The 15,092-nt window shown below is 35.4% G+C and overlaps 1 protein-coding gene and 1 pseudogene across 1 annotated transcript; one reads left to right on the forward strand and one right to left on the reverse strand.

Moving 5' to 3' along the window:
- The first annotated feature begins 9,575 nt into the window (after positions 1-9,575).
- LOC121392801 (sexual differentiation process putative subtilase-type proteinase isp6-like) lies at positions 9,576-12,810 on the forward strand. The gene is given in 11 exon segments (XM_041523877.1): positions 9,576-9,651; positions 10,353-10,389; positions 10,453-10,498; positions 10,500-10,657; positions 10,702-10,770; positions 10,823-10,886; positions 10,936-11,012; positions 11,055-11,136; positions 11,195-11,246; positions 11,676-11,712; positions 12,708-12,810. Coding segments are annotated over 11 exon segments (801 nt in total).
- Positions 12,811-12,951: 141 nt separating this feature from the next.
- LOC121392802 lies at positions 12,952-15,089 on the reverse strand (annotated as a pseudogene).
- Between the last annotated feature and the right edge of the window lie 3 nt (positions 15,090-15,092).

Here is a 15,092-nt window from a genome sequence, read left to right on the forward strand (position 1 = left end):
ACAAAGAAAGGACTACAGTGATGTAGAAAATGTGGTGGGTACGAGGATAAAAAAGGAAAGTTTAAGATTATCCAATGTGATTACGTGATGTCATGTGTCATCATTTATCCTAATTATTCCAAAGTGGAGCTCCGAAGAAAAATGGAAAATCGGACAAAAGTTTAACAAAGAAGCTACTACTGGTGGAGTGGGAGGAGCTATGATGGAGAAGGAGGAGCTAGTAGTGGAGTAAGAAACTACTAGTGAAGAAGGAAAGTTATTAGTGGAGTTGGAGATGATGTAAACACAAAACCTCTTATGGTGATAGAAACTAGTCCAGACGTATACATAATTCCTCAAGATGTTAATCCTTTGCTGGTTTAGTACAAAGTAATTCAGTAGTTAGTGGACTCCTCTGAAGTAGGAGGATATGATGACATCTCATCATCTCCTCCACGCAATCGTCTTTTGTCAATATGGGATGAAAGAAGGGTTGATCAAGAATGGACCAAGGTATGAAGGTAGAGTCAAGTATGAGTTTAATTTTCTTTTTAGATTGATGATGTCCTGAAAACAATGAACACTTCTATTGAGCAGTATGATCTATACACTAACAACACCTGATATTGAAAACCACACCCACCTTGAATATATACTGTTATATGTAATTAAATCTAAATCTAAATTTATGTCAACAATAATTTCCAGAAACAATGGGAGGAGCTCTGTCTCTATCTGTTAAGGGGATTGGGACTACGACTAGAGATATACAAATACACTAGAAAGTAATGGATTTGACGACATTAGGGTTTATAGTTAGTCATGTGATTATCAATACTGATCATGTGATCTTCATGTGACTAATAGTGGAGGAGGATACTTGATGTTGAAGATCTTAAAGAAATGGGTATCTATGACAATGATCAAGGGTAATTTCCAATGGCAACAATATTGACTTTTTATCCTTACAGGACTATTATGGTTAATGCTGCCATTCTTCCCTTCACCTCCTCGCTTACGTCCTGTGGACCTCTGTGGAGGAATGGCTTACTCATGGACTGCACCTTTTCTCATTGAGAAGGATTTTTGAAGGGTTAACACTAGAGAAATTGGCATCACTGTGGGAAATACAACTTTCTACTGTGAGTTAAGAATGAAACTATTGGAATTGAGTCCATGATAGTATGCATATGATTAATATAAGATCAGGTCTATAATAATAGTATAGGAATAAGTTCGTGTAGTATGGGATTGAGTCTGATGGAAATGAGGTAATAGGATGTGATTGAATGTATGTAATAAGTCCATGGGATTGAATATAGGAATGAATTAGAATTATATTGCTCAGGTACTTGGTATTGAATTGCTGGGTTATCGTAAGCGATTACTTTTATGGCATTCGAGAAATAAGAGCAGGACATCCAGACTGGACTAAAAGTCCTCGATTTGCTATTAAGAGGTAGATGTGGTCTTATATATAGGGTGGGGTCACTGATTCATTGTTGTTGCAGTTCCATAGTAAAGGGTTTGTCCCCTTCACTAATGACTGATGTCACTTTTACTCGAGATTATAGTCTATTCGTTCTCTAAGAAAGACATATTCTGATGTCACTCCAACTCAATGACTAAACCAGCAGAGACCACATCTCATCTTAACACAACTACTAAAGACACTTTTTCCACCCACTACTAATGAAAAAATCTTCCTCAAGAACAAAACCCTCCTGAATTCCCAGTTAGAGGTGGTGAATATGCTACAATACGACGAGATCAAAGAGAAACTCTAAAAAAGACTGTTTTTAATTCCCCCACCTGCAGAATCCAAGAATTACCATACATGGGTAAGACATTATCATCTACATATCACTCTTGTCTCCTTCCTCAGTATCTAGGGAGTGCTCTCGTCAAAGGATTAGCAGGAAAACATTCTGCTGAAGAAGCATGTCTCAAGCTTAGAGTAAGTAAATATCAGTATGGGATTGAGTCTGATATCAGTATGGGATGAGTCTTATCTTCTTTTGTCTTAGACTCAGACTGATGGCATTGCAAAAATGCCACAAATCATTCTCTCCATATCATGGAAAGGAGTTAAATTTGTAGATGCAGTCTCTAAAGTAAGTCACATGATAGTCGTATGATAGTCACAACGATCTACTTCAGATGGTGGTCAGTACTCACTTAATACGCGACATATCTCATTGTTGTCCCGATATTGAAGACCCTCGAGTGTTTGCTTACATGACAAAGGAGAAAGAGACCAATCAAAGTTATTGTCATGTTTTTATGGTCCAATCTAAGGTATTAAAATATTATGACATAATAATTACAATAATATTTTAAATTAGGATATTGCTGATGAGATTATAATGACAGTAGGTCAAAGCATTTGAGGTAGCTTATCAAGCTGTTGTCAGAGCAAGGAGTCGATATAAATCAGTGAGTCCAATAAAATTATTAATATGTCCAATGGTTATTGTTATTTTTAGCCAACTAGATCACCTAAAAAAATCATCAAGCCTATTCTGTTTTGAAACCTTTCCCTGAACTCAGTTCATCAAAAGGGTCTGTTTATTTGTGTCTATTGATGTAATTATGATATCATTGTGGCTTGCTTCTTCAGATCTTACTGATAATGGTGTAAGATAAGATGATGCAACTTACATTCATGAATCTACTTAAAAGATTTCATCTTTGTTATTGTAAACATAAATGAAAGTTGATTTTTTAGAAATTAAAATGCTATTTTTTATTGAAACAAACATTTCATGAGAGACTACAGTACACCAAGTAAACTTCCTACCTCTCCCCAACATGTGATATTAATATGTAAATATCTTACGGTAACCAGATCTGCAAAATAGTTTGGTAATAACAATCATCAAATGACATGATAACATCATTATAGTACAGGTACTTTAGTGATCACTACATTAAATACAGGACAACTGTATATTGTACACTCTGTATGGTATATATGAATACACAAATTAATATTAAATCATAAATATAATATTACAAAAACAAGTAAAGAATTTGTGATGTTTTGATTATAAGTATTAAATGCCAGGAGGGTGATGACATCTGTTATTATTATTTTATGACACCATTCATGACAACAGGATGACTGTGAACGCCATTGCTGTGATTAGTTTCTTTATCAGATAACAATATTCCAGAAATAATAATACTAAAAGCAATAAACATTTGTGCTCCATAGTATGTAATCATGATAATTTGATCATCATATGGAATAGGACAACAAAACTTATTAAAAACCCAAGAAGCTATCTGATATTGCAAATAGAGTTGCACCAATAGCTGCATATATTTTCCCTCCATGGGATATCTCCTTGTAAGTTGAACCGCGCTAAAGCTCTCCACCATAGAAAACCTACAAGATAGCCATAACAAATGAATAATATGACATTGGTGCTTTGAGATAAGGAGAGAGACAAGATAATATAATGGCTCGTCACTGAAGTACCAAGGAGAAATTCTTTCAACCAAATGGCCAAATCCAAAAGCAATGATATACGATATGTTTTCCAAGACTGAAGAACAACATACCAAGTAAGAAGATTGAGATATCCTTATTTTGCCAAACCAATAAAATATCTCCCACAGCACATGCTCCTAGTCCTAGTAATATCCACTTATTGTAACTGTTGTGTAGGACACCTTGTGCTGTTTATAAAAGCTAGTAAAACGAGTATTGGTAACAACTTCACTATACAATGAATAATGTGCCTTCCTCTGGACTGATGATGAAATATAAACAGCATGTCTTTACAAATGGTGCCAAGAACGGACCTACACTTCGAATTTCCTTGAGGACCTAAAATAAATAGAAGTATTTATTCTAACAGTTAGATCATCAAAACAAACCTGATTTGTATCGATCTTGACATGTTATTAGATTATGTGTTATAGTAGCTGAGTCGTTAAAATCTGTAGATATTTCCTTTTCTTTCTTTTGTTTACTACCAAAATGAAACAGCCACACCCTCTGCGCATGCTCATTTCTCAAAACCTTCATAAGTTATTAGACAGTACAGGTGTGGCATCTTCTCCTCGTTAATTTCCTCTTCACAAGAGTACATTAAAAATAACAGTATAATATTATTTATAACACCAACAAAACAGTCGTAAAATTCAATAGCTATTGTTTATTTATAATAGATTTATGTAACAAGTGAGTTCTGTATTTCTTTACAAAACAGACGACACAAGCTTGTTCGGGGACACATTGACGATGAAAGAGATGACCTACAAAGAGTGAATTTTTAATGGTACATATACAATGTTAATACTGACCACAATGAAAAGCAATAGCACCTTGTTCTTTATCAGATACCTTTGCTGTTATAGGATATCGACACATGTCACACCTACAAAGTTGATCATGTGATTGTCACATGATAGTCCTTACCTGTTACTGTTGGATCGAATACCCCAGTGTGATCCAGCATCTTCAATGTAAGACTGACTAATTTTGGGATAGTATTCCTGTTGTGGTGGAGGTGATGTTATATCTTGTGTTCTTTCTTTCTCTTCATAGTCTTCCTCTTCTTTCTGGTACACACTAAGAAGATGGGGACCAAGAGATACAGGACGAGGGGCCCACAGATATCGATCCAACTTTTCTAAGAGACCATGAGCAATAGTCCTTATGTACAATTGGTAAATGTTACTAAGAGAAAAATACTATTAACCTTTGTTCTCTATGTACAATTGAGAGGTTCACTAATAACTCATGAAGTGAACTAGGAAATTTCCAAGTCATTGACAGTGTGTTGAGGATCTTGCCACCTTCCTCTACACCAATAGAACTCACCATTTCTCTGACTACACCCACCCAATTAATGTTCTCCGAGTTGCTAACTGGTTGAACAGGTAAATCTAGTTTGTTCAGTAATGTTAACAAATATTGCCAGGAACTAGGCAAGGGAATACATCACCTAATAAAAATAGAAAGTATATATCATATTGTGTTGTACTAACTGTTTGTTGTTAATTCTTGTAACAAGGAACGCTTTGAAGATGGGCAGCCATTTTTAGTATGTCATCTGTCTTCTCAATAGACACACAAAGATCAAGACAACCTCTCCAATATCTGTAAGTAATGTAATATAATGAATGGTACATGTAATGAATGGATGTGGGTGAAACCCTTAATTTATTACATAGTATTTGTATGTACCCTTCTTGTTTAAATAACATGAGAATACGTTCACATGTTTCTCTGGTAGATAACTGGCTACAAAAAAACTGGTCAAACTAGTCAAACTGGTTTGATGTGGCCATAAAGCAAGATGGCTATGGGGTCTAATAGAAGAGACACCATCAACTATTACAAGATATGATGTAATACTTACAATGGTTGTCCTTCTTTGTCCTTTATCATTTCATCTGGTAATGCTGACAGTGCAGCTGTCACTGATATTAGTAATAGTTCATTGTTTGTTAATGAACTAATTACATTTGTCTGCAATTCTTTGGCAAATAAGAGATCAAGATAATTAGCATATGTCTCTTGATCATAGATATAATCACTAGGTATCTCCCCTTTGTGATCTAAGTGACATAGGGCTGCAACTTCCCACGGCTCAATAATGGGATAATTATTTGCACACAAATGTAAGAATGTCACTTTATTCTCATATGCTCTAAAGAAAGGACTAATAACAGCAATCATATTTGATACATTACCTTAACATTAGACTCATGGATAGCTCTGGTGATGATACTATCAACTCTTGTATTTCCTTAGCAGAGTCAGTAGATGATATGCTTGTAGCATTAGAACATGCTAATATTCTCCAGCCTTCACATTGTGAAGTAAAAGATTGTTCGACTAAGAATTGTTTAGTTCTAAAACAATGCAATATGTATCTAAACTGTTTGATAAATCCCGGGACAGTTTTCATTGTCTCCAAATAATTTTAACTCTAAACAAAGTGTGACCAGTTCAGACACTGATTCCTTGATAGAGTCATCTAAAGAGGTATAGGAGGCGTGGCTAAAGACATCGCTGTCCTGCTTGTCAAATAAAGACTGGAGGTGAGTGTGGTATATCATTAACTCTTCCTTCCATTCTTTTATTGTCTCTGTGAGGTATTGTGAAGATGACAACACCTGAGGGTCATCTAAACTTTGTCTGTAAATTTAATAATATCAATAATGCAGCATGTCTTGTGACTTACTTTGTATTATAAACAGCTGTTACAAATCTCTCAGTATCACTGTCCAATGGTATTGATGGTGAAGGAGATAGAATAGTTGTTGGACTTAATGGCGATATAGAAGGATGATAAGAGTCTGTTAGTCCATCTTCTTGTAAAGGGTTGTTCCCCACTTCAGGTGAAGGTGATTTTCCATCTAATTTCATTTCTGGTGATGGTGAATGAACTCCAGCAGTAGGTGTGGGAGATAAAGAAGAAAGGAACTCCTTCATGATTCGTCCAGTTCGTTGGAAACCCTCTTGCTGTGATGATGCCATTGATTTGACTTTTGATATTAGATTTGTAGGTTTTTGAAGACTATTATCAATTGATTGACCCCGAGATCGAGAATAGTTATCAGTAAAATCTAATGATTGTGATCGTGTATAGGTTACCTCCCCTTCGTTATCTAATTTTGTAGATGTTATGACTGATGAATATGACTCAATTATTTCTACTTTGGGTGGAGATGGAGGAAGAGAGGCATGTGGGGAGTTATCAGTTGATGTAGCTGCTGATGACATCTGTGACTGTGATGGTGATATCTCCACTGGTAAAGGATAATCTCCTTCTAAAATATCATCAAGACTAGGTTGTGAGGGACTAAATGGCTTGGATAATTGAGTATCTATTCATAATACAAATATCACTTTAATAATATTGTTTGTTATCTTACCCAGAGAACCACGTCTTTTCTTTGATCGACCTTTTTTCTTCTTTTCTCGGGAGAGTTGTCTGACTACGAGTATTCCTTCCTCTTCCTCCACTGTGGCCCCACCCCCTGTTCCACCCATACGTTGTTGTAATGGGAGGTCCTGTAGGAGACATACTATTTAGTGTTGTTGGAGGACTTGATGGAAGTAACAGTTGAGTTGGAGCAGAATATTGAGTTATTTGATCCACTGGAGAACCTACTTTGTGAGTATGGTTTATTGCTGGAGGTAAACTGTGGCCTATGGGTCCATTATCAGTGGGTGTGGTTGATGTATGAGAGAGTGAAGGGGAGTTCTTTTCATCAGGTATATGATCGAAACCACTGTGTTCTGATAATAAGTGTGGGTGGAGTCTTCACTACCTTCTAAAGTAAATTGGCTAGTTTCTTCAATGACAGGAAATAACTCAGACTCTGCTTGAGTCTTCTCAACTTTTTCTAGTTGACGTTCTTCTCTCTCCTTCTCTTTAGTAGTCTTTAATCCATCAGTCTCCTCTAGCCCATCCATGACTGTTATATCCTCACTCGGTGTCAATATTGCATCATCTTCCGTTGGGATCCAGGTTGCATTCTCTTTCTTTGGCATCAAAGCAATTAACTCCTTTAATTCAGGCTCTAATGAGATGTTAGAGTCTGCTATAAATTGCAAGACAGCTGCTACCATCTCTTGTTGAGTAGTCATTTCCTCTTTAATCACATCACTATAGTGACACAATACCTATAATGCAACAGACATACTGTAGAGCAGCTGCTATGACAATGTTAACACAACATATGGTATTTGGTCCTATAATGTAGTATAAGTGTTGATGTGTTTACACTTCATTATAACAGGTGTGTACCTACTTGCTTAACTAACTGCAAAATTATCAGCTTTCATTAAAGCTTTTAAAATATCAAAAATTTTGAGATAAGAGAGACGAGTCACACTCTGACAATTATTGTGCAATATGTATACCTTAAGAATGGACAGATAAAAGAAATAGGTAAAGGACAAATGATAAAACAAATGGACAGATAAATAAAGAATGGACAAACAAATAATCAATGGATGATAAAATATAAGGGCTAAGTTGTAAATGGACAGTTTATATTTACAAAATGGATGTATGACTTACTTTTTCATTTACACATATGACATCAACTATTCTTTGAAACTGGTTTGACCAGTTACTCAAAGAATATGATGAAGGATGAAATATAAAAATAGATCCTTCCCTCCAAGTCACAAGGTATGTATTTAACAAGAGAATTAAGCGATCAAAGTTGAACGAGGGAAGAGATGGCATGGGAGGAGTCGGTGGAAGATCAGAGGAAGCAATATCAATTATAACAGTAGGGGGAGCAGTCACTAAATCCCTTTGTTTAATAGTTGATAATACTGTACCAGCAATATCAGCCTGAAAAGAGGAGAATAGATATGGATAGATACTAACATTAACCTACCTCCCACAAACGACCTTTTGGTCTTGCTGAATAGACTACTGGAGGACGTCCTGTCCAACGAGGATGGAAAAAAAAAGCACCAAAAGGTCCAACCCTGTTAATTAGTGGTAATAACACTTGATGTGTGTTGTTATTACCTTGATTTAGTACCAACTTGAATGAGAGACTCAACAGTTTCTCTATAAAATTTAATATAATAAACTATTACATTATCATTGTCTTACCCTTGTAGTTTTAACAATAAACATCTTTGTGATGTTGATATTAATAAAAGATCTTGCCAAGTGTCCTTTATTAAAGACACCATGTCATAGACTTCTTATATATTTCCAACTTACTAGTTGAACTATTGGTGACTTTTCAACATGAATAATTTCGTCAACTTTTTTAAACAAAGAACTTGCTCCAAACCATACGAGCATACTAAAAAATAACCCATTATATTGTACTAGCCACACCCATTATATTGTACTAGCCACACCCATTATATTATACTAATAGTTACCTTTGGAATATATGCAATGGCAATTCTTCCTTGGTTGTCCCATAAAATAATCGGGTCCCCTCCTGTCCCACGTCATATCAGTCACAGTGCCCCCTCGCAATATAGAGGAGACATGAAATCGCTACAAAGGAATCATTACATCATAATGATGTCATCCTTTGTTTAGTACCTTCGATTCATTGCTAGGATCATCTAAATTGAGTTCCCAAAAACAAACATTATTGTCAGCAGCAACAACTGCTAATGTTCCCTCGTTAGGGGAGAAACTTAAACTAGAAACACTGCCTTCCTATTAAAAGGGGTGTGGTTTATATCTTAGAATGTATGTACACAAACTTTGTTTGCTAAGAGACAAAGATAACGAAAGTCTTCAGCTGCAAAACAATAAACTCCGCCACTGTTAGCTCCTAGTGTTACGTGACGAGTAGAGGCAGCAATAGATGTGTACTGTAAGATAGGAGATATACTATATCAGAGGGAGATACTATACATGTATAGATATACCTTCACTTTGACAGCATTAGAGAGAGGAGAGAAGAGAGGACGTCCATCTATCAGTTGAACTAATCCTCTCCATTCTGGTCTTGCTCCTTCATCAGACTCCATAGTTTAAAGTGGGCGTGGCTTCCCCCCCAGCCCTCCTCTATTTCTGCAGAATGACTATAAAAGCAGGAAGTGTTCCTAAAGTAGTAGTTCAGCTATCTTCTTTGCTATGTATTGCATTCAGTTCGTGTATTTTGCAGCAGTGCTGTTGGTAACAACTGCAGCCATCACTGAGAAAAAGATGGGTAAGTGAGTGTTAACATCAGCACACACAGTGTGTCATCTCTCTTTCTTTAGCTCCATTATTAGCTGCTAACTCAATGACTGCAGTTAAAGACAATTATATTGTAGTATTTGATGAGAATATACAAGAAGAAGATGGTAATGCAAAATACAATAAAAGAGATGCAGTAATTATTTATATTATCTTCTATATCCTCGTTTTTTTAAACTAGTTCAACGTCACCATATTCTTCTCTCGAATATGATGACTTATTATAACAACAGTGCTGTTAAAAATCAATTTCATATTGGTTCCTTCAGAGGATACTCTGCCATAATGGATGACAAGTAAATATATAGAGGATGTGTTATTATTATCTGTTTGTCTAGATTGCTATATAAAGTACGTCTAATGTATGGTGTACAATATGTTGAGAGAGATCAGGTGAATGATGTATTGTGTTTGTGCATGAATTAGTTCTTTTTAGGTTGTTAATGCAAACTGTACTTTACAAGAGGGTGCTACATGGGTAAGAATTAAGGACATCACTAACACTGTCAACATGAGATTGCGGTATTCTATTTGTTGTTATAATGTTCTGTTATGTTAGGGAATTGTGAGAACTACTAGTCAAAACAAACCCTCATCTAATGAGTATTATTATGATTCCTCTTGTAAGTTATTACGTACTACTATCAGTGTTAGCTTTTGGTTACAATGTAGGTTCTGGATATGGTGTAGATATCTATATTATTGATACGTACGTTTCTATCATACATCCATTTACTTCCATTCCACTTATTCATGCATCTATTACATGTAGTGGTGTTGAGACCACTCATTCAGATTTTAGTGGTCGTGCTGAATGGGGAAATGACTTTTGTTGATAGCTACTCTCCAGGGACAGATCTTCATGGACACGGTACTCATTGTGCTGGTACAGTAATGGCTGATACTTGGGGACTAGCTAAAAAGGCTACAGCTATTGCTGTGCGAGTTTTGGATGAATATGGCTCTGGTTATGTCAGGTATATACTTTATCAAGAATTAAAATGTTTTTATATAATTTCAGTGGTGTAGTCAGTGGTATTAACTGGGTTGTTGAGCAACATTATAAAAAAGGTCGAAGATCAGTTGCCAAGTATGTCAATTAATAACTTTTAATTTGTGTATTATATTTATTAATTAATTAGTTTGTCATTAGGAGGAGGCTACTCTTATTCACTCAATACTGCTGTTGATTCTGCTGTATCTAATGTAAGACATTGGACTACTGATAGTATTGTTAACAGGTTGTATTACACAGGGTGTTCATATGGTTGTAGCAGCTGGTAATGAGATGACTGATGCATGTTATCGGTCTCCAGCATCAGCTCAATATTGGTAAATTTTGTGCACTGATAATAATTTCATTCTGTCTTGTAGTATTACTGTAGCTGCTAGTGACAGTGATGATGATTTTGCCTATTTCAGTAACTATGGTACTTGTGTTGACATCATTGCTCCAGTAAGGATAACTGTAATAAACAATGTTTGTCATCTTATTATATATATTATATATATAGGGTGTCTATATTACATCAACATGGCTTAACAATAACGTGGCAATTCTTAGTGGTAGGGTATCTATATATATTATATAACGAACTATTTCTGTCTTTGTTATACAGGTACTTCAATGTCAGCTCCACATGTTGTAAGATAACAAAGTCATTGCTCTATCCTCTCTCTCTCTCTCTCTCTCTCAGGCTGGTGTAGTTGCTAAGATCCTCTCTTGTAATGATTATTCTCCTGCAGATATGAAGAGCTATGTTCAAAAGATGTAAGTAATTTTGAACTAGTGTATGATGTGTTATTGTGGTTATTATGTCTAGTGCAACTGAGAACATAATCAGCAGATGTCCTGATGGTGACACACCAAATAAACTGGTGTATAAAAACTGCAACAATTAATGACGATTGCAAGAAGGACTGCTCTTTATGCATCAGATTATGTATATCAATGTATTATGTTTAGCATAGTTTTTGTCTTTGGTACATTTACAGTTTTAGAAAGATGTTGTCTGCTCTCCACCACACCAATGTTAGTAATCATAAGTATTGTTAATAAGATTCATTCATGACAGACTGAACAGTTCTACAGATTTATAAAAAAAATGTTAGATTTATTTAATCAAATTTAAATAAATCAAAATTTATAAAAAAAAACCCTTGTGTGTTGCCCAAACGATTCCTACTCGCTCACCCACTCAGGCTTCCACTTAGGTTCCAGGATTCCCTGCTATTGCTAGCTGGGACCGCCACCTGGCTTGGTAACCCTCGTCTTCGCGAGGTAATCCTGGCTGGAGCGTCGCCCTAACTTAAAACCAGCCGTACGGGATTCCAGCTCTTAGGGAATGTCGCATTCAGGAACCGGGAACCACAAATACACCAGCCTCATCTCGTTTAAAGGGAGACTACCAGCCCTATCCTAGTCGGCCTTTCGGATACTCCGTAGAGTATGCTGGTAACCATCTCAGAGGTCTGATGCATTGCAGAACGCTGGCCCACAACACACTGGCAACTCATGACTGTTTCAGTTTCCTTATATATGTACGTACGATTTTGTCTTCATGCTCTTGTGGGTCGCCACTGTGTAACGCTATGAATCTCATTAACGATATTTGTGGATTATGATTACAAATATCGGTGCACTAAAAGTAGCTTTTTAAAAATACTAAAACTTATAGTACAATTTAAAAAACTAGAACAACATACTAATTATTTAATTTTTAATAATTCCTAATTTCTAATAATTATTTAATTATTCAAATTTATAGACACCACAAAGAATGAAACAATCTCATTAGCAGTAAGTTTAAATTCTTTTAACCCACAGATAAATATTTAGCATATAATTGAAGACTGAGAAAGAACAACATTATTTGAAGCACAATGTTATATTTATAATTATTTATAATACATTGAATAGTTTGGGGTGATAACTAAATAAAGTAATTAATTATATTCCAACTTAATTGAAAGCTAAACTTGAAAATTGGTATGATGTAATTACTAAAATTTATTTGATTTTTATAGATCTACTGAAGATAAGATTATTGGTCCCAAGTCTTCAACATCAAACAGGTCCCTGTTTAAAGATTGCATTTCTGACGAAATGATGAGTGAGCTAATTTGCTAATCTGTGCGTTTGACAACAATGACAATTTTAGATATTGTGTATTTAATAATAATGATAATAATATTGCTGCTGGTTCTGATGTAAACAACTAACAATACATGTATAATAAAATAATGAATAAAACAACAGAGGATAATCAATTTAAACTCGGACATGGCCTCGCTGAGTAAGACCTTCAAATCGTTTGAAAGTAAAGTTCTGAAAGACCCAATCTTTTGAGTCTCCTTCACTTTCTTCACTGAAACCTATAATCACATGATAGTCACATGATAATCATATAATAACAAGCTGACCTTTATGTGGTTCCTTTTTCTTCAAATTCATCAAAATTTGAAGTATCTGCCATATGTTTTACATGTACTGGAATAGCTGCTGGTCGATCACTACATAAAAACCACACCCACTAAACTATACCCACAATAAATAAACATCCTTACCGAATATGCTCCCAATCAGTCCCTCGGAAGAAAGGATGTCTTTTAACTTCTTCCACGTCCTGACCTAACTGCTTTGAGGGTCACACAATAAACTAAAATTTGGTAGTAAAAAAATAAAAGAAATTAGAAAGAGAGACGAACTGTCTGATAAGGTTTTCAGCATCTTTGGATATTGTGGGTAATTCAGGAGAAAAAAATAAGATGTTGGCGCCAATTCATAATTTTACGATAAGTATCTAAAATGGAATGTGACAGTGATGCCATCTAAAGCTATTTACCTTGAGGTTTCTCAGAACAAAATGGTGGAAAACCTATCGATAAACATAAGTCACATGACATTCACATGACTGTATCTTACCCATCAACATTTCATACATTATGACTCCCAGAGACCAATAATCACAGAGATGAGTATATCCTGTCTGCATAAATACTTCAGGTGCTATATAGTCTGGAGTACCAACTGTAGAGAAAAGCCTAAACAACAAAGTCAACAATATAGCTTGTGACTTCACAAGGACAAAAGGAATCCAATCATACAATATTGTAACATGTGTAAACTCAAAACCCAAACAATTTATGGCACTAGTGTCAAACATAGCTACATTAATTAGTGGGTAATTACCAGGGACCTACTCATCTACTGAAAATAATCAGTGAAAACATACTCGATCTCTTCTGCTTTTCTTCCAAGTCTGAGCAAAACGTCTTGAGTCTTGAGGGTCAGCTAGAGATAAAAGATAATAATATTTTGTGCATATGATCACTTACAAAGATCAACTTTGTTCAAATCACGATAGAACTCTGTACGATGAGCTATCTTAAGACCAGTGCATAGTCCAAAATCAGATAGCTTGATGTGACCCTGCAGAGTGTATGATAGTTGCCACCCCCCACTACCACACCCACTTACCCTACTATCTAATAGTAGATTATCAGGTTTGATATCTCGATGGATAAATCTCAGTTTATGTATAGAGTCAATGGCAAGTGTTGACTCAGCAATATAAAATCGTGTAACATCTTCAGAGAGAATATCCTTCTTCATTAATAAAGTCATCATATCACCTAAAATGGAAATAATGTATCTATTATTCTACCATACATCCATTTATTTCTCTCTGTGTGTCCATATATTACATTACCACATAATTCATCCATTTTTAACATGTCCATTTTCTTACCTCCAGGCAAAAACTCCATAATAAAATAGAGGTTAACAATATCTTGAAATGAGTAATACATTTTAACAACCCACGGATTATCAGCCTCGACTAAAATATCTCTTTCAGCTCGAGCATGAGCAATCTATATAATTAGAGGTGTGGTCAACAAAAATAGTCTATAGAAAGTTTACTTGTTCTTTTTCAACCATATCAGACTTTCTAAGTACTTTCATTGCATAGACATGTCCTGTATCAATTTTTTGAACAAGTGCAACTTCACCAAATGCACCTCGACCGATAATCTTGAGATGTTTAAAGTCTTTCTTTCCCAGTCTTGACCGACGTAGTCGTAAAAACTGAGTCTCTTTTTGAGCGTGCTGTTTTCGTCTTTCTTCTCTCTATCATACATGTATAATGACAAAGTTACATGTAAGAGATAAAACCACTTACCTCTTCATCAGATAATCCTAATTCAGACATTGATTGCTCGAGTTTTCTCCATCTGCGTTACAACAATTATTATTATATATAACAATTTAAACGATTACCTGTTTGTACGGTCTCGATCTTGTATGAGGAGGTTCTCATAAAAATTTTGTGTCGATACTTTTGCTTTTCGAGCGTTTTCCAAAGAGGTAGCTGAGAAATTGGCTGGTTGAACATCGACTGTAGCCATGAC

Source organism: Gigantopelta aegis, unplaced genomic scaffold, assembly GCF_016097555.1.
Source record: "Gigantopelta aegis isolate Gae_Host unplaced genomic scaffold, Gae_host_genome ctg4555_pilon_pilon, whole genome shotgun sequence".
Lineage (NCBI taxonomy): Eukaryota > Metazoa > Mollusca > Gastropoda > Neomphalida > Peltospiridae > Gigantopelta > Gigantopelta aegis.